At 40.4% G+C, this 19,150-nt stretch overlaps 1 protein-coding gene across 2 annotated transcripts in view; it reads right to left on the reverse strand.

Moving 5' to 3' along the window:
• ATP8A2 (ATPase phospholipid transporting 8A2) overlaps positions 1 to 19,150 on the reverse strand; it is a 678,655-nt gene that overhangs the window by 183,408 nt on the left and 476,097 nt on the right. The window contains exons 28-29 of one of the 2 annotated variants that reach the window (XM_023190282.3): positions 9,223 to 9,297; positions 966 to 1,088 (exon numbers count right to left, since the gene is read on the reverse strand). In XM_023190282.3, coding sequence (XP_023046050.2) covers positions 966 to 1,088; positions 9,223 to 9,297 — 198 coding nt within the window. The remainder of the gene's footprint in view (positions 1 to 965; positions 1,089 to 9,222; positions 9,298 to 19,150) is intronic. The other variant, XM_023190283.2, reaches the window with a different exon arrangement.

Here is a 19,150-nt window from a genome sequence, read left to right on the forward strand (position 1 = left end):
TGGCTCAGAAGAGAGGCCCTGGGAGACCGTTCGCTCCTTGAGGCCTGGAGAGGTGACTCCCTATGTCCTTCTCACTGACGGCCCAGGAACCACGCACGCAAATCGTAACCGTCACCAGCACACAGTACTGGAGGTGAACTGTGCAACGGACCTCTGTCTGAACTTCTGAATCCCCCCTGAACGAAGACCTGAGGCAGAAACAAGGCCATGCAGCCATACTCACATCTCGCCCCTCTGCGCCCAGGCACACATCTCTCTTTTCTTTGGATGGGGTCACCCGAGCACTCTGCCACTTTCAGCTGCAAATGGCATCTGTGTGACAGACCCCTCTGCTGTCTGAGACTGCCGACCCCTTTAACACCCCACCCAGCTTTGGGCTGGGTTTGTCAGGATCACCTACACCTTTTTTTTGGGCTCCTTTCTGATTCTCTGGTCCAGAAAAACAAAACCAAACAAAACCCCTGCAACTTATGGGATCCCTGAGTTCATATCTAGACAATTTTATGCACCAGCTAAAGACACATTTTATTTCAAATGACAAACCCAGCAACAGTTAGGTAAGCTGCCATCGGGCCTCCACATAGGGCTGCAGGACCGCACAAGGGGGGTCTCTGACAGCGGATCCTGAACCTGGGCTGTGGGAGCTGCTGCCCACACTGACGTCAGGGGCTGACGGGGAGAAGCGGGAAGGAGTCAACACGCTGGGACCGGAGGTTGCAGCCCACACAGCACGGACCCGTCGCCTGAGAAGGCGTCTTGAATTCACCAGGCTTGTGTGTGTGTGTGTGTGTGTGTGTGTGTGTGTGTGTGTGTGTGTGGTGGTGGTGGTGGTAGGGCGAGCGGATCATGTTCTTAGCACTTCTCAAATGTTCTTTCTCAAGCTTCAAATATCTCATAGGCAGACGACTAGAATCAAACAGCCATGCCTTTCTGAGGTGACAATTCTGAGATCACACCCTGTTTACCTTTGTGTTGAAGCCTTCGCCGTTCTGGGTGATTTTGTAGAGCTGGGGAAACCTGAGCATGCTCTCCTGAGTGCAAGACCTCTCAAAGATTCCCAGAGTGAAGGGCGGCAAGGCGGTGAAAATCTGCAGGGAGAACAATGAGCCATTAAAAGCAGTCCTTCCGACCCACACGGCTTCAGTGTTCCCTTCTACCAAATGATGACTTCATTTCCAGTCAAGTCCAAACCTGAGACTTCATGATTCACAGATCCCCAGACACCCTCCAAACAAAGGAAATAAATGAAGGACCATTTTTACATTAATCACTATCAAATGAATACACTGAACACTAAAAACATCATACATTATCCGATTAGCCAAGACTTCTTGTTAAATTAGCAACTACCTTCCTTTGTCAAATGAGGGCTGATGTGGAATCATGCCACAGTTAGCTCTGTGAAGTGCTGCTTTGTTTTCTGTTCACGATAGCAGAGGTAAAATTTACAACTTTCCATCTTGACGTTATACTGAAAGTTCAGGAAGCGTAATGTACTTCATCCATTTATTCATTTAGCAGACGTTTACTATAAATGAATTATGGGCTAGATACTGTGATAAGCACCAGGCATGGAGAGATTTAAAAACAGAAGAAAGAAGGAAAGGAATCGGGTCCCTGACCTCCAGGAACGCCATCTACTGCAAAGGTGGGGGAGGGGAGTGGGGCAACAGGCATAGAGATAAACACACAAAACGCAGGGCTCTGCAAAACTATTAATACCTGTTGAGGGAGGACGCAGAAGGAGAAGGGAGAGTCACCAAAGGATTCTTGCACCAAAGAGTATCTGACCTGCAAGGTACTGGACCAACAGGATTTGGCAAGACGATAGGGATGTGGGTGAGGAAGCAGTCCCATGAGAGATGCACCCCTTACAAAGCTGAGACATCACCATGCCTGTTTGGAGGTGCTGAACAAAGTTTGTAGAAGGCCACTGTTTGGACTGAGTTCCTGCACTCAGCCCCAGCAGACCTGACCAAACCAGAATGGAGTTACTTGTGCTAAGAGCCGTGTCATCAAACTAAACTTTGAAACAGGCCAGTTTTCCAAAACCAAACAAACCAACAAACAAAACACACAGGAGATTCACAGCAACCAGTTTACCCGGGCACCAGAAAGGACCCAGTTTGCCTGAGGCAGCATGATACGGAAGTCCCCTCTGTTTCAACTCTGTCAAGAAAGTCACTTTGAAACAACCCATCGCTTTTTGCTCTGCTTCTGTTTCCTTAGCCGCTTTCTGCCTGTAAAGCTGGCCGCCTCTGCTCAGCTCATCAGAGCACTCATTCTGCTTCATGGAATGAGATGCTACCCAATTCCAGAACGGCTAATAAAAGCCAATTCGATCTTTAAATTGTTGTAATTTTGTCTTTGGACGAGGAACCTTCTAAGATACACGGGATGGTGGCTGGCTGAGGGGTACGGTGTAAGATAAGGATAGGAAGCAGACCAGATCAAACAGTCTCCAGTGACAATGAGTTCTTGGGCAGACGGTGCCTTGCAAGACCTTTGACTTTCACCTGTACTCACACTTGTGTATTAGAAAGATAAAGCAGGAGCTGAAGAAGGTGCTTGGAAGAAACATGTCATTTTAACTCAGGACATGTTGGCCCTCAGGGTCCTTCTCCTGGTTGGTTCTGGGAATGGTTCACAGAGCCTGGGTCACTTGCTGCTGAGCATCCCTCAAATCCCCACCCACAAGCCCAGCAAGCTCTCAGGCCTGTGGGAATTGGACGTGCATCTGTAAGAGAATTCTGAACTCACACTAGCTATTTGGAGATGGAGTGTGTGGCCAGAGGAAGCTGTTCCCAAGTCTATTGGGAGCAGGCAATCGGATGTGTGGTGAGTAGAGCCAGTAAAACTCTCACGCGCTTCCTTCAGCCCACAGCAGAATGGAAAGCAGCCCTGGGATTTCAATGTGCTACAAAGACTTCAAGGAGAAATCCACAGGAGACTTGTTGCACTCACTTCCCTCACAACAACAAAAGTTGTCTGTTTTATAGCTGGACGGAGCTTCTACCAGAAGCCAGGAGCCATGCACACTTTCTTAGTATATACCCTCACCTGCACTGCTCGGCATCCATGTGTACGTGTGATGTCATGCCTGCTGTTTACGTGGCAGTCTTTTTCTTTGTTTTAAACTTGAGCTTCTCCTTCTACCCATCTAAAAGGGTATCTAAAAGGATACATGCATTTTTAATTTTACTAGATTCTGCCTTTCAAAGGATTTTGAAAGCATTTTCCTCTCCCATTGCAGAAGACAATCACAGATTTTTCCCTATTTCCCTATCAGCAAAGGTTGTTACGTTGGTCTTTTGATGTTCTCCAGTCTTAAAAATTAAAGATGTTACTTCTTACTTTAAAAACTGCATTTCTCCAACTACCAGTGAGTTTGAGCATGTTTTCACACATTTGTTGGCTATCTGCATTTGCAGTTCTGTGGAATGTCTAACTCATGTCTTTTGTCTACTTTGTATCCATGGCTTACCCTCTTTTTAAAGAGTTCTTTGAGTAGAACAGATATCAACTCTGTCTTTATGTTATGAAATTTCATGCAAATGCACTCTTTGTCTATTGGTTTTTAAAATGGGTTCTTTTGCCATGTAAAAGCTTTTAATATTTAAATGGCCAAGAAATGCTTCTGTGTGTCCAATTGTGGCTACAGAAGTTTCTCCTCCATGAAAATTACATGTTTTCAGGAGTGTCTTGTAGAATTTTACTATTTTATTTTCCACATTTAAAAGTCTTTAATATATCTGGAATTAATTTTTCTATATAGGAGTCCATTTTTTTTCCCCCAAATAAAGAGCCAGTTGTGACAACATAATTAATGAGGCCAAACTTTCCTCAATACATTGAAAGATCATCTTTAAGACTAATCAAATTCTCATGTATTACACATGTAGACCCTAGAATGGGAATGTAGTTCTAGAATCTCCAACCTATTTGTCAATAACAGTGATTTGGTTATGGTGGCTTCATAGTATAGTCTGATATTTAGTAAAAATAAGTCTACTTTTATGATCTTTTTTTGGGCGTGCGTCACATATTTATTCTCAGATATGTGTAAATTCCATTAATACTTTAATATAACTATAGGCAACTTCCCCCTTTCCTCCCAAAACATTCACCTGTTGAGATTGATTCTATGTGGAATCACATATATCTATATTAATTTTAGAAGAGTTGAATCTTTCATGATAGTAAGTCTTCCCATACAAGAAAAGAGTATGCTTTTCCATTTGTTCAATAAGACTTTTAAAAATGTAGGTACTGTAAACATTTTTCCTATGCAATATACAATTGTAATTGCTTTATTGAAAGAATTCTTACTTCCTTTGCATTTGTAGGTGTCCATTGCTAGAGCAAAAAAAAAAAAAAAAAAAAAAAAAGCTATTTATTGCTAGGCTAGAAAAGGGCTATTGATTTTTAAAATATATTTATCATGTATCTGGTCACTTTATCAAATTCTCTTATAATTCTACTATTTCTCTACTGGTTTTCTTTGTTTTCTAGAAAAACAATCATATATGAACATATTTACATTACTATATTTCTGTGAGCATATTTGTATAAGTACAGAGATTGTTCACTGTTTTCCCAATATTTGCAATCTTCTTTGCAGTTGCCAAAAATATGAAAACAACGAATTATATAGTGATGGCAGGCATCTTGATTAACTTCTTATTTTAAATGAAATCATTTCAGAATTTTACCATTTTGGGCAGCATGCTACTGGGTTTTGTAAATGGTATGAATTCTGGTTAAGTGGCTTTTTTCTATTCCTATTTTATTTAGAGTTCTTATTTTGGGAATGGCAGCTGAATTGCTTCAAACATTTTTGTAGCATCTGCTGATGGGATCATGTTTTTCTTATTTTATTGATATAGTGATATTTAGAAAGATGTTTAATTTCAAGCCTCCTGTATTCCTAAAATAACTCTTACTTTGTCACATACTTTTTCTTTTAACATATTACTGAACTCCATTTGCCAATATTTTATTTAGAATTTGTGTATTTCTAAGTGAGACTTCTTCCTCAAATGACGCTGGCTTGACAACAGGATTCATCTTCTGCAAGAGGTTAAATAATACTAGAGTGTTCTCTGCATTATAACAGACATAAAATTTAGCTGAAATCCATTTGATCCTAGTGGCATTGGTTCCTGGTGACATTTTTAGTCTCATTCTACCCACAAAACAAAATGATATAGAAATTTGACTATAAGCCGGGCACGGTGCTCACATCTATAATCCCAATACTCTGGGAGGCTGAGGTGGGCGGATCACCTGAGGTCAGGAGTTCAAGACCAGCCTGGCCATAGTGAAACCCTGTCTCTATTAAAAATACAAAAAATTAGCTGGGTGTGGTGATGCACACCTGTAACCCTGGCTACTTGGGAGGCTGAGGCAGGAGAATCACTTAAACCCAGGAGGCGGAGGTTGCAGTGAGCCAAGATTGCACCACTGCACTTCAGCCTGGGCAACAAGAACAAAACTCCACCTCAAATAAATAAATAAATAAATAATAAAGAAAGTTGATTATGGATACAATGAAAATCTTCTGGGACAGCATTCATTCATTATTTAGGAAGAAGCCTGTTTCTTGTTGTTGTTGTTGTTGTTGTTGTTGTTTTTGAGACAGAGTCTTGCTCTGTTGCCCAAGCTAGAGTAGAGTGCAGTAGTGTGATCTCAGTTCACTGCAACCTCCGCCTCCCAGGTTCAAGCAATTCTCCTGTCTCAGCCTCCCAAGTAGCTGGGCTCACAGGCTCACATCACCAAGCCCAGTCAACGTTTGTACTTTTAGTAGGCATGAGGTTTCACCATGTTGGCCAGGCTGGTCTCAAAATCCTGACCTCAGGTGATCCACCTGCTTCGGCCTCCCAAAGTGCTGGGATTAAAGGTGTGAGCCAAGGCGCCCGGCCTCAAGCCTGTTTTAATGCTATTAACTTGTTATGAAAATTAGTTTGAGAGGCCGGGCGCGGTGGCTCATGCCTGTAATCCCAGCACTCTGGGAGGCTGAGACGGGCGGATCACGAGGTCAGGAGATGGAGACCATCCTGGCTAACACGGTGAAACTCCATCTCTACTAAAAATACAAAAAATTAGCCAGGCGTGGTGGTGGGTGCCTGTGGTCTCAGCTCCTCGGGAGGCTGAGGCAGGAGAATGGCGTGGACCCCAGGAGGTGGAGCTTGCAGTGAGCTGAGATCATGCCACTATACTCTAGCCTGGGCAACAAAGCGAGACTCCATCTCAAAAAAAAAAAAAAAAAGAAAGAAAATTAGTTTGAGAAACAACGACTTGCTACTTCAGCTGACTTGCGGAATCAAAGAAACAGTACATTTAGAGGAAAAAGCAGGAGAGAAATACTGCTTGAACAATATGACAGGGAGAACCCAGCCCAGAGGAAGAGGATCACTAGCAAATGGGTTCCACATCACAAATGTTCTCCTGCAGGTGGTCTCTAGAATGATCCTGGGCTGCAAAAATTGCTATATAGGGCATTATTGGAGCAAGAATGGCAAATTGGAATACGGATTAAGATGAATTAGATAATAGTATTAAATCCATGTTAAATGTTTCAGATTTCATCATTTTACTTTTGTTGTGTAAGAGGAAGATCTTGCTACTACTGACTAAAGTATTAAGCAGGAAAGAGACATGATGTTTGTAATACTCCACTGGGTCAGAAATAAATGCATTCACAAGTGTGTGCATGAGTGTAGGCACGTGTGCATGCAGACAAGTATGGAGAAAGAGAATGCAGTAAGGGGAAATGCTAATTACTGTTCAATCTGGGTGAAGGGTAAATAGTAGTTCTTTGTACCTTTTTTGTAACTTTTCTCTAAATTTCTATTTATTTTATACAAATGTCACAATTATCACGGGGGCAAATTTTCATGTTCCCAAAAGGTTGGGCCCCTCCAGTGTGAGGAAGTCCAGAGCCCAGTGGTGCATTTGAGTTTACTTGGCAGATCCTTGACCATTCCATCCCAACTGCCAGCACTCACCAGCAGCCCACTTCAATGCCTGCACTGTGGAATCTGTGGTAATCTAGGACCTTTCACCTTGAAATATTTTTTTCTATCATAGTGTACTCTCTCTATAGTTTTGGGGACAGAAAAACTGCACAAAATATAAACCCAACTCTAAGGTCATGTATAACAATAACTAGAAAAGTTTGTGGCTCATGACCATAATCCTACCACTTTGGGAGGCCGAGGTGGGAGAATTGCTTGAGCCCTGGAATTTGAGACCAATCTGGGCAACATAGCGAGACCCCGTTTCCACACATTTTTTTTTAAATTAGCTGGCTATGGTGGCACTTGCCTGTGGTCCCAGCTATTAAGGAGGCTGAGGTGGGAGGATTGCTTGAGCCAGAGAGGTCAAGGATCCAGTGAGTAGTGATGGCACCACTGCACTCCAGCCTGGGTGACAGACCAAGACCCAGTCTCCAAAAAAAAAAAAAAAAAAAAAAGGCAAAAACTGCAATATCTCTGAGATACTCTTTGTTAATCTGAGGTGGGGATCAGGAATCTGCGTTTTTCAAATGAACCCTAGTTATTCTCCTGCAAATAGTCTGTGGGCCTTATTTTGACCAACACTGCCTCTAGTCTGTCAGCATGTTGTGTGTAGTAGGCACTCAATAAAATCTGTTGGATTAATTTGAATTGGGCAACACTGCATGCAGCTAAGAAAAGAATCCAGCCCTCACGCCCTGAGCATGAAAATCGGGCTATAATCCACTCATGCTATAAGCAGGCGATTGTTCTTCGCTCTACAACAGAATCTCTCCTAGGTCTCAGCATTTTGTTTCTAAAATAGGGATGTGGCATGTGTTTGTGTGAAGTGTCAACTCCGTGGACACCTGACCCTTTCAAGTCCTGAATAATCGTGGAGCATTCTGCATTTTTCCCCCAAATGGTAGAACAGCTTTAACCTACTCAAAATAGTTCCAGAAGGTGCAGAGTTAGCAACCTGTAGTCTACCCTTAGTACACAAAGGGGAGGCCCTGCAGCCCCTATCCACGGGTAGGTGGTCAGAGTAGCTTTTCTAGCACAGGAGAGGAATGGACATCAATTCTGTCTTGTTCTTACCCCTCCTAATCTTTGTCTTTTAGAGCAGCAGTATCAGCAAGAAATACGCGAGTGCACTTTGCAGCAAGTTAACACAGTTACTGACTCACCAACACAATATTTAACTCAAGATCCAGACCCAGTCCTCCTTGGAGGTGTCTGAATCCACGTATCTGACCCTCTTAACCTGCAAGCTACACAGGGCCAGGGCAAACTACTGCATTCAGCATTTTACACCAGCACCCAGCACTGAGGTTATTCAATAAAGGCAGGTGAAAGCATGGAAGACTTAAATATCTAGCCACCAATGGATATGCACACTAAATATTTATAGTACCATAGGTTTTATTATTGTATGCCTGGTAACTTCCATCTATCTATGATGGCTGCTTTGGAATGCAAATTCCCAAGTGAGAGAACAATTCAAAAAATGGGCCGTTCTAGGGTCCCTAGAGTGCTCAGCTACAAGCCCCTTAGTTCTTCCTGCCAGTGAAGCAAAAAGCAAGAAAGCTAAGCAGCTACTGAGCCATTTTAGCTACAGTTTATATTTATTTCTAGCTTCTGAATTCATCACAGTTATAAAAAGTAATAAAAAAGGAACTTGAAAATCATAAAAAATACCAGATGAGCTGATTACCATCCTCCACGGTAGCTGGAAGTCAGAATTCATTATTTTAGCTCTAATTGCAGAAGAAAATGTTCTTCCACAAGGACAGATACCCTTTCAGGAAGGCCAGAAGGGATACCAGATCACACACTGTATATTCGTATCTATGTTTAACAATTCAGAACAAAAATAAGGAAGTGGAATGAGTTTAGATGTAGTTCAGAAACTTGTACTTGAGCTAAAAACACGAAAGTGTTGCACAGGCATTTAGTGAGGGGGTAACAAGGGTCTATTATCAAGATATATGGGTTAATAATTTCATGGGGTTATTCAAGAATGATCTGCTATGATTGAAACCATGTGTGGAGAGTTTGGGCTTCTGCAGGATGTTTCACAGCAACAAAGGGCCTAAAGATGTATTTGTGCTGCCTGCTAAGTATACAGATGATTGACTTAGATACACTTCCCAGACATAAACAGTGAAGGAATGTCACTGAAGTTCTCAGTTCTGCATGCTATCAGATAGAGAGGAAGAATGCTTACCACATTGTACAGGCCGATGCACCAACGTTCAAATAAAATCTGCCCAGAAAATCCATTAACAAAGGCGAACCAAAGCTGCAAGAGAAGAAAGTTCATGAAGTTTTATATCAATATTGACCTAAATGTTTCCATTCATCGAAGAAGTAGTGGGAATGTGGACCACCAGCTGGACACAGCTGCTGAGGAATCATGAGCCACAGGACTGCAGCAGTTGTTCCTTTATAAAACACAGATTCCCGATATCACAGAAATCCGTATTGTAAGGAAAATTTATATTTAAGGCATACATCTATTTTAAGAGATAATACGCACACGTTCACAGAAAAATATAGTTTGTTTTTAATAGGTTTGGTATCAAAACTTTCTCATTGACTGGCGGAGTCTCAGCTTCACATTCTTGTTTTTCTCTAAAGTGGATTTGAGAAATATGATGTGTCTTTGCAGGACTTTCAAATAGATATAAATCATAAATTCAAAACAACAACAAAAACTCCTCTGTTCTGTGTGTTCTGAGTTCATAAATTATTGACCCTCCTTAACCGGATGTCTACCACCTTGACCAAGGTCAAAACAGAATCACATAAAAGAAACATGCTCAAATCATTTTTTGAAGTAATGAGAGATGTATAAATAAACAAATAAAATGTGGACTGTTATTCATGCCTCCAAGTAGTCTATGATTCTAACTGATTAGGCAAGACTGATATAAAAACAAATACAGAGCCAAGTGCCAGGATATAATTAGTGTGCACGACAAAGGATGAAACACTGTCAGAGGCCAGGTGCGGTGGCTCACGCCTGTAATCCCAGCACTCTGGGAAGTAAGGTGGGCGGATCACCTGAGGTCAGGAGTTCGAGACCAGCCTAGCCAACATGGTGAAACCTCACCTCTACTGAAAATACAAAAATTAGCGGGGTGTGGTGGCAGGTGCCTGTAATCCCAGCTACTTGGTGGTGCTGAGGCAGGAGAATCGCTTGAACCTGGGAGGTGGAGGTTGCAGTGAGCCAAGATCGTGCCACTGCACTCCAGCCTGGGCAACAAGAGCAAGATTTCATCTCAAAAACATAAAAAAAAAAAAAACCACTGTCAGAGAAGGAAAGATCACCCAGATGTAATCTGAGTACACGGAGGCAGCAGGACTGGGGTGGAAGAGGGCCGAGCCACCAGGAGGTTTCTTCTGAGACAGAAACCTGAATTAGAAGGAAGCAAACATGAAAATATGGACTTTTAAAAGTTGCTGTTGAATAATCAGCTACATTTATATGAGATGTGATTCCAGTGATTGAGGGCAGGCTTGAGAGTGTCCCATACAAATCACAGAGCATTAGCTGTGCCATATCATCACAGACGGAGACGGCTGCTGGGGTAGAACCTAACTGGCAACACAGAACAGACACCACGGCAACCAGAGTCGAGGTCAGCTCTGGTACTGAAATTTTACTGAGGCAGATTTTTCAAAGTCAGTTTCTTGTGTCCACCAGATTAAGTATCTTGAAGCAGGAAGTGTTCCCCATGCTGCTCTGTGCACTACTATATCCAGTATGATACTCAGCACAAACAGGGACTCAAATTAAATGTCAATTCAAGTGCTAAAGTTTTCCTTAAATACAGCTTTCACCTTGCCATTCCCCTGTTCAAAACACTACTAAGGTCCCCTCTTCAATCCAAGATAAACTTGCTGACTTTCCAAAATCCTTCCACACTTCTATTCACTCTTCATTTCTTTCTCCTTTAAAATGTTTTGTGTTATTGTAAATTGACCCTTTATAACTGCACGTATTTATGGGGTACAAAGTGATATGAAACTTTCCGAATACAGGGTAGAATAATTAAGTCAAGCTAACCAATTCATCTATCACCTCAAATACTTACTTTGAGGGGGTGAGAATATTTGAAATTTAGCAACTTTGAAATGTACAATGCACTATTAATCATATTCACCACACTGCAGAACAGATCTCAAAAAACCCCATACAACTTATTCCTCTTGTCTGAGACTTTGTACGCTTTGACCAACACCCCGATTCCCTCCATCCTCTGTCATCACCATTCTGTGTAGGATTTGATGCTCTCTCTCCTAGTCACTCAATTTCAACTACCCTTCCAAGAGGTCTGGCTATTCTCAGTGAGGAAATACTGGCGAAGAACTAAGAACCAGAGATTCATCTGTGTTCTGTGCTTGGAAAATTCCTACAACATTTATTCAAATACTAGCCATCCCTAAAACCACAATTTCAACCCCACTCTCTCCCTACCACTGGAGGTCTTGGCAATCAATACTTCAACCACACTTTTAGTGCAATGAGAATCTGGATCCACGTCAGATTCAAACACATTAGTAAATTGTTTCAAGGGTTTTAAGTGAATTTTCCCAAGACTGTGCTATAATTCTGAGTTCTCCTATTCAAACGATTGACCAAAAAGATATCTAGTGAGTATTTTATTTTATCACAAAATCCAGTTAATGTGTAGTCCTGTTGAAGGTAGTAGTGATATTTCTACTGCTCTGCCCTCCCTGTTATCAACTGAAAATACCAAACACAAATAAAAATAGAAAAGAGCTGGGCATAGTGGCTTATGCCTGTAATCCCAGCACTTTGAGAGGCCGAGGTGAGACAATTGCTTGAGCCTAGGAATTCATGACCCGCCTGTGCGACATAGTGAGACCCCCATCTCCACAAAAAATAAAGTTAGCTGGGTGTGGTGATGCATGCCTTTGTAGTCCCAGCTCCTCAGGAGGCTAAGGCAGGAGGATTCCTTGAGCCTAAAAGGTGGGCAGCTGCAGTGAGCTCTGATCGTGCCACTGCACTCCAGCCTGGGCTATGGAGTGAGACCATGCCTCAAAAAAAAAAAAAAAAAAAGCAAACACATACACAATGAAACTATGAGTAGCTTTACTTAAAACTACAAATGATATACAATAGATGCAAACAAATATGATCAGATTAGATCAAATCAAGGGAGAATGCCCACAGCACACAGAACCTAATAAATTTTATTAATTTTTTAGATAGAACCAACTAAAAAAAGGTTTCAAAGAAATAGGTGAAACAACCCAAGAAATAGCCAAACTAACTTGAATTTAGAGGATGAAATATAGAGATCAAGGCAAGCAGTGGCAGAGGTTGAATCCTGGATGGATTCAACACAGCAGGCGAATTAAAGCTGAAGGGCAATATGCTCTTTCCCTCCCTTCTTTCAGGAATCAAGCAGGGAGGACACCAGGGCACCATAGAAAATACAAATGACAATCAACTTGGCAGACACTGATCAAGTTTCAAGGTGACCTGAAAAGAACAAAAAATGCAGAATCATCCAAGAGAAACCTGTAACACACAGAAATTTCCTCTAGGGAATACAGGCCTCCTCTAAGGGAAAGAAACAACAGCAAGGGAGGTACTCATGATTGCAGAGTGATAGGAGACCAGAGCAGGAAGTGCTCCAAGACAACTTGGAATCCCCTTGCCCCTAGACATCTTCCAAAAATATTATAGAAAAAGTAAGAGGATATGACAAATGCACATGAAATAATCTTTCCAGGGGAACAAGGCCACACTGCAGAAGAAAATCTCAAACATTCTTGGTGAGACTAAGAGAGCTAATAAAAACGTAAATTTTCTTAGAAATGAAAGTTACAATAAGATGTCTAATACAGAAAACAAAGACACAAATAGGAAGAGGTCAATGTCACAGACTGAAGCCACCCTAAAGAGAAATGAAAGCCAGAATTGACACTGTTAGCAGGGCGTGGTGGTTCATATCTGTAATCCCAGCACTTTGGGAGGCCAAGGAGGGTGGATCATCTAAGGTGAGGAGTTTGAGACCAACCTGGTCCAACATGGTGAAACCCCACCTCTACTAAAAATACAAACATTAGCCAGGCGTGGTGGTGCATGCCTATAATCCCAGCTCCTCCAAAGGCTGAGGCAGGAGAATCACTTGAACCTGGGAGGCGGAGGTTGCAATGAGCCAAGATTGTGCCACTGCACCCCAGTCTGGGTGACAAAGCGACACTGCCTCAAAAAAAAAAAAAAAAAAAAAAGAACTGACACTGCTGAAACCGCATGTAGAGACAGACAGTGAAGCTTGAGAAAACAATTCTCAGTAAAGGTCAATAGGTTAATAAAGATTTTTAAGAGAAATGGATAGAGTTAAAAGCCCTTGAAGATAAGCAAAAAAATTCCCAAAAAGATGTACTTAAAAAAAAGAGAAAAACAGATTTTTAAAAAATGTTCAAAGATATAACAGAAGAAAATTCTCTGAAGTACTCTAATCAGCCAGTAGAGAGGGGATCCTTCATCCCAGGAAACAAAACAAGCAACAGACACAGAAAGATCAATACCCACACATGTCCTGCTATAGGAATTAATGAGTTTTAAGATTTTATAGGATCAATTCTTCAGTATATTCACACAGAAAAAGTAACAAAGAGAAAAAAATCAAGGAGGCTTGCTACATCTCTCAAGAGGTACACAATACCAAAAGAGAGTAAAAGATGTTTACAAGTCCTTAGGGAAATAAAGGGTGATAGGAATTCCAGTAAAAGATAGAAGCCAAGGAAACATCAGAAGCTGAAAACTAACACAGAATGTGATCACAGAAGTAATATTAAACATGTGTGTTATATTAATAATAAAAAATAAAAGCTCAGGTGGATAAAAAATAGAATCCAAAATACATGCTACATACAAGAAACATGTCAAATAAACTTGAAAAAGACACTCTATTCAAAAAAGATCAATTTCTTAGCTTGGATTTACAGAGCCCAACACAATCAGGTCCCCACCTATCTTTCTGACAACACTGCATCTCCTTCAGTCAGCTACAATGGCCTTCTGTTGGTTCCTTGCAAGCACCAAGGACAGACGCAGCTTTATTATTTTGCACCTAAATATCAGCAATTATGTCAGATTTTTTTTAATAAGTCATCTTTATCCCACTTGTTTGAAAATGTCCTTTATCACATGATCAATTACCATAGTATTTGGAAAAGAATATGTGGTATTTCAGTCTCTATATACTCAAATGAATTTCAGATGCCTTGAATATTTAAGCATAAAAAACAAAACTCTGAAAGCATTAGAAGTAAACATGAAAAACATTATTTTGCTGTATGTGAAAAATGACTCTTCGTAAGACATTAAACTTAGAAATGAGGGACAAATTTGAAACTAATTAATTTCTATAGAGAAAAATATTAACAAAGTTGAAAGAAAACTGATATTAAATAGTACAAACATATTTGAAATATCTAGGAAAACAAAGGCCCAATTTCCTCAATATATAAAGAGTTCTTACAAATCAGAAAGAAAACACCCTGCAAACTGCTAGAAAAATTGGCAAAGAGTATATGCAGCATGATCACAGAGGGAGAAAAGGCTTAGAAATGCAGGAAATCTCATTTTTATTAAACATGTACACAAATGGATATAGCTTTTTTTCTTATCAGATGGGTAAAAATATAAAAGTCTGATAAACTGGGGAAACAACACTGTAACACCCAGCTGGTGATACAGCATTATCTATAAATACGTTTAATTTCGTTTTTGTTTGAACAAGTGATTCCACTTGTAGGGACACACTCTAAATTATACCTTACAGCTGTAATCACATAATGGTCACCACAAAAATAAAACGGTATGGCATTATTTTGAAAACAATGTCACACCCTTATATATGGAAAACAACAAATCAGAGCCTGCATGTATGTTGACAGCTGCTTAAAGAAATTATGGCTCTTCCTGTAATGAACTCTACGTAATTTTTAAAAGATTTCATTTTTAATATAAGTCCGCATGCACTGCAATGCAAGAATCTCACAGATATGTTAAAAATGAAAAACTAAGGGTAGTATTGAATGGCCATGACCATGCAGAACAGATGTACATACTCATATATGCATGGCAACTTTCTGGGAAACATAAGAGATCATTAATATTCATCATCTTTAGGTGGTAGAGGTGTTCTCTGGGGGAAACAGGGACACTTGCTTAACACATTCATGTTTTATTTATATAACTGTTTCAAGCAGTAATTCTCAGCTGGGGTGATTTTGCCTCTGAGGAGACATTTCACAATATCTGGAAACTTTTCTTATTGTCACACTTTGGGGGAGGGGCCTACTGACATTGAGTGGGCCAAAGATGCTGGCTGCTAAACATCCTGCAAGGCCCAGAAGAGCTCTCTACAGCAAAAAATTATATAATCCAAAATGTCAATACTGCCACTGTTGAGAAACCCTGGACTAAAGAAATAAGTTTATTTGGTTAACCCGATACAAAACTTAGAAATCTTGTTTCTAACAGATGTTTGTTACAAACAAGTTGCATGAAGCCATGATTCTGCTTGTTATATATGGGGGCTTGGGTTTAGAAAGCTTTACTCTTTTATGAATAAAAGAGTAATATTGTCAGGATCCACAAATTTGGATCCTGAGAACAAACACATAACTTTATAAATTATTAATGAGAAATTATTTCAAAGACTGAGTGAATTCGGTGTAATCAAGACACCCGTGTCATTGAAAATGTAGAAGAGGGTAAAAATCTTAAGAAATACAGCATCTCCTTCCACGAACTGACCTTGTTGACATTAACATTGTTCCAAGCAATACCGAGTCATGTAAGAGGTTTCATTCTTCATTTCATTTAACATTGTTGATTAGCTGAATGTTGGGATATTTCCTCTGGGCAGCCAGTGTTCTGATTCTGTCCAAGTTGGCACTGGATTGGCCACATGTTTCTTCAAAGACTTTTGATATGTTTGTACTAATTTTTATCAGTTGCAGGTGCTGCAGCTTTTTGAGAAGCATAAACAAGCTCATTCTCAGTATTTTCAGTTCAATTTCAATATGCATTCAAATAATCCATCATTAGATGATTGGACCTGTTTGTTTCATTGAAACTATTTACTTGGTAGAGAAAACAAAAAACAAACACAAAAAAGCCAAAACCAACATAAACAAAACAAACAAACAAAAATCCACTTCTTAATTTTAAAACCCATGAGCTGGTTTTCTCTTACGTTGAAACGCTCAAACTTGATTTCATTTTGGCAAGATTTCCATAGGTGAAACGGGGAAAGTATGAGAACGCAGTGTATTTTTAAATATTTATACAAACGTACTTACTTTCTATTTTATTTATTCATGAGACAGGTAAACGATGGCTCTCTGACACATTATAAAATCAGACTTTCACACTAGTAAGTCATATACAAAAGTTAATTCATACACAAAAAGGACGGCACCACCCAATTCCTAAACACAAATGTCATTTTTGGTGGGCCACAAGTTCCCAGCTGTGTACGCCAAACGCAGAGCCCTCAATACAAACAGACGGTCCGTCCCCCATCTGACGTGCAGTGACTTGGATGGTGGCTTGCTTACAGCCACTACATTTTACTTTTGGATTAACGGGAAAAAAGATCCCTCTGCCTTTAGTTTCTTGTTAACGAGGAATGCTATTAAATGAATACAGTCAAAGCCCAGAGAGCCAGATCCCGGCAGGATGGCCTCAGACTTGGTGAGTTGGTAGGAAGGCCTGCCAAGCGCTGCTGGCTTGCCAAGCTCCTGGGGTTTTTGGTCCTCAAATGTAGTGTTGTTACGAGCAAACTGACCCAAACTTATTAAATGGCTTTTCCTTCTTGGAAAAAAGACCCTTCTTTGCTTTAACTGCTGCCTGACTGCCAAAAACGCAGTAACCGTCTTGGCTAATTGCACAGGCTTCTGTCTGTACGTCCCGCTGCCATCGTCCAACCTCGGCGGGTTGTACCTGCCGCCACTCTCAGGCTCTCAGCTAACAGCCGACACTTAACAGACGACCACTTCATGTGGAAAAGGGATGACCTGCTCCTCTGTTTACTCTGCTCTTTCAGGATCCCTGGTAGAGGACTGAAGAGAAAAAGTACCCTATGGAGAATACCGAAGTAAATTAACATACGGTTTCTCACTGAAGTGGCAATAACATCACGATCTACTAATTTGCATATCAGGTCTGGGCTGATAAACTGGCACCGAAGGTATCTGTTTAAATGTCAAAATGCTTGTTTTTTTTTGAAACTTGATTTGGCCATATGTAGTCAGATAAAATATAAACATATACTTTGTCTACAAATTCTATTTCTGGAAATCCACTTCACATAAATGAAAGTACCAGTACATAAAAACCCATCTTGTTTTACAGCACTGTTGGTAGCAGAAAACAAAATAGGAAGCACAGACAAAAAAAAAAAAAAAAACCTCTGAAATTCTTTAGTGGGGGTGATTGTAGCAAATCTATGAACTAGAAACACCTGCCTTTTAAAATGTTAAATTTATAAGTATGGAAATGAAGGACTGCCCAAGAAATAGCATGAGATTGACAAAGGAAAAGGTAAAATAAATAAATAGGTAAGTAGGTAGGGAATCAAGGGAAAAACATCAGAAATGCTATTACAGGGCAGAGGTTGTCAGGAATAATAACAACAGTAATAGTAGTAGGACATCCTAGAGTATCTTTTTCTTTTTTTTTTTTTTTTTTTTGAGACAGAGTCTCGCTCTGTCGCCCAGGCTGCAGTGCAGTGCCACCATCTCTGCTCACTGCAAGCTCCGCCTCCCGGGTTCACAACATTCTCCTGCCTCAGCCTCCCGAGTAGCTGGGACTACAGGTGCCCGCCACCACACCTAGCTAATTTTTTGTATTTTTAGTAGAGACGGGGTTTCACCGTGTTAGCCAAGATGGTCTCAATCTCCTGACCTTGTGATCCACCCGCCTCGGCCTCCCAAAGTGCTGGGATTACAGGTGTGAGCCACTGCATCCGGCCTAGAGTATCTTTTTCTGTTCAATAAATTATGGGATGGAGTGGCCAGAATTAAATGGAGACTAGAAAGGATACTGTGATAATGACAGCTCTCATCTACAAAATCTTTGTAGAGTTTTCTGTTGCTGACTGAGTCTTAGGCAGGTAAAATGACCAGCAGCAAACATCACATATTAATAACACTTCTAAGGACTTTTCAAGGCAAACCAACAAAGTTACAGAGTAATGCATAGAATCCATTTTTGTCTTTTGTAAAACTACAACGAAAATGCTATATGTTTACATACATTTGTATTAGCGCAAAGAAGTGTGGACGGTTGACCAAACTGTTTCTATGGATTCCTGAGCAGACATGGAGCCAGAAGAGGGGATGTTATTTTTTCCTTATATATTTCTATTATCAGTGTAACAAATAAACATTTCAACTTCAAAGAATTATGTAGCAGAGAACCTGCTCGTCTTTATCACCACACCACGCTCATTGTTCTCTTCGGGCTTGTCGCATTCTGTAATTTTTATTGTACTATTATCTGGCTACTCCAGGTGCTCAGAGATTATATTGGTTCCACTCAATACTGTACATCTAGGATCTAGCACACGGGTGGACACAGAGTAGGTGCTCAATAAATGGATATATGCAGAATATTAATACTTCATGTTAAAGGGGAAAGCTCATCTAAAAGAGGATTTTAAATAAGAAAACCACACACTGCAGAATTGTCGTTTCCGTTATTTTTGATGATGATACAGGCTAACGTGTATTTACTGCTTACTCTGTTCCACAAACCTTGCGATACTCTACATGAATTATCTAATTTAAATATCTTAACAATCCTAACAAAAGGTGTTATTCCATTTCACAGATGAGGAAATCGGGGCACGGAGAATATGAAAGATATTATGGCTCATATCAAATAGGTGTTTAGTAGACTGCAGTGACTAGCAGTCACTTCTACTTATTTAGAAATAATTTTTAAAACATTTAAGTTAAGGCAATTCAGAATCAAATGAGTATTCATGGCTACTAACTTATTATATTACTGATACTTTAAGATTGTCACGTGAACAAAACACCTAACTATAAGCACATAAGCACACCAAAAAATTTATGAATTATCCAGGTATTTT

This window comes from Piliocolobus tephrosceles, chromosome X (assembly GCF_002776525.5).
Source record: "Piliocolobus tephrosceles isolate RC106 chromosome X, ASM277652v3, whole genome shotgun sequence".
Lineage (NCBI taxonomy): Eukaryota > Metazoa > Chordata > Mammalia > Primates > Cercopithecidae > Piliocolobus > Piliocolobus tephrosceles.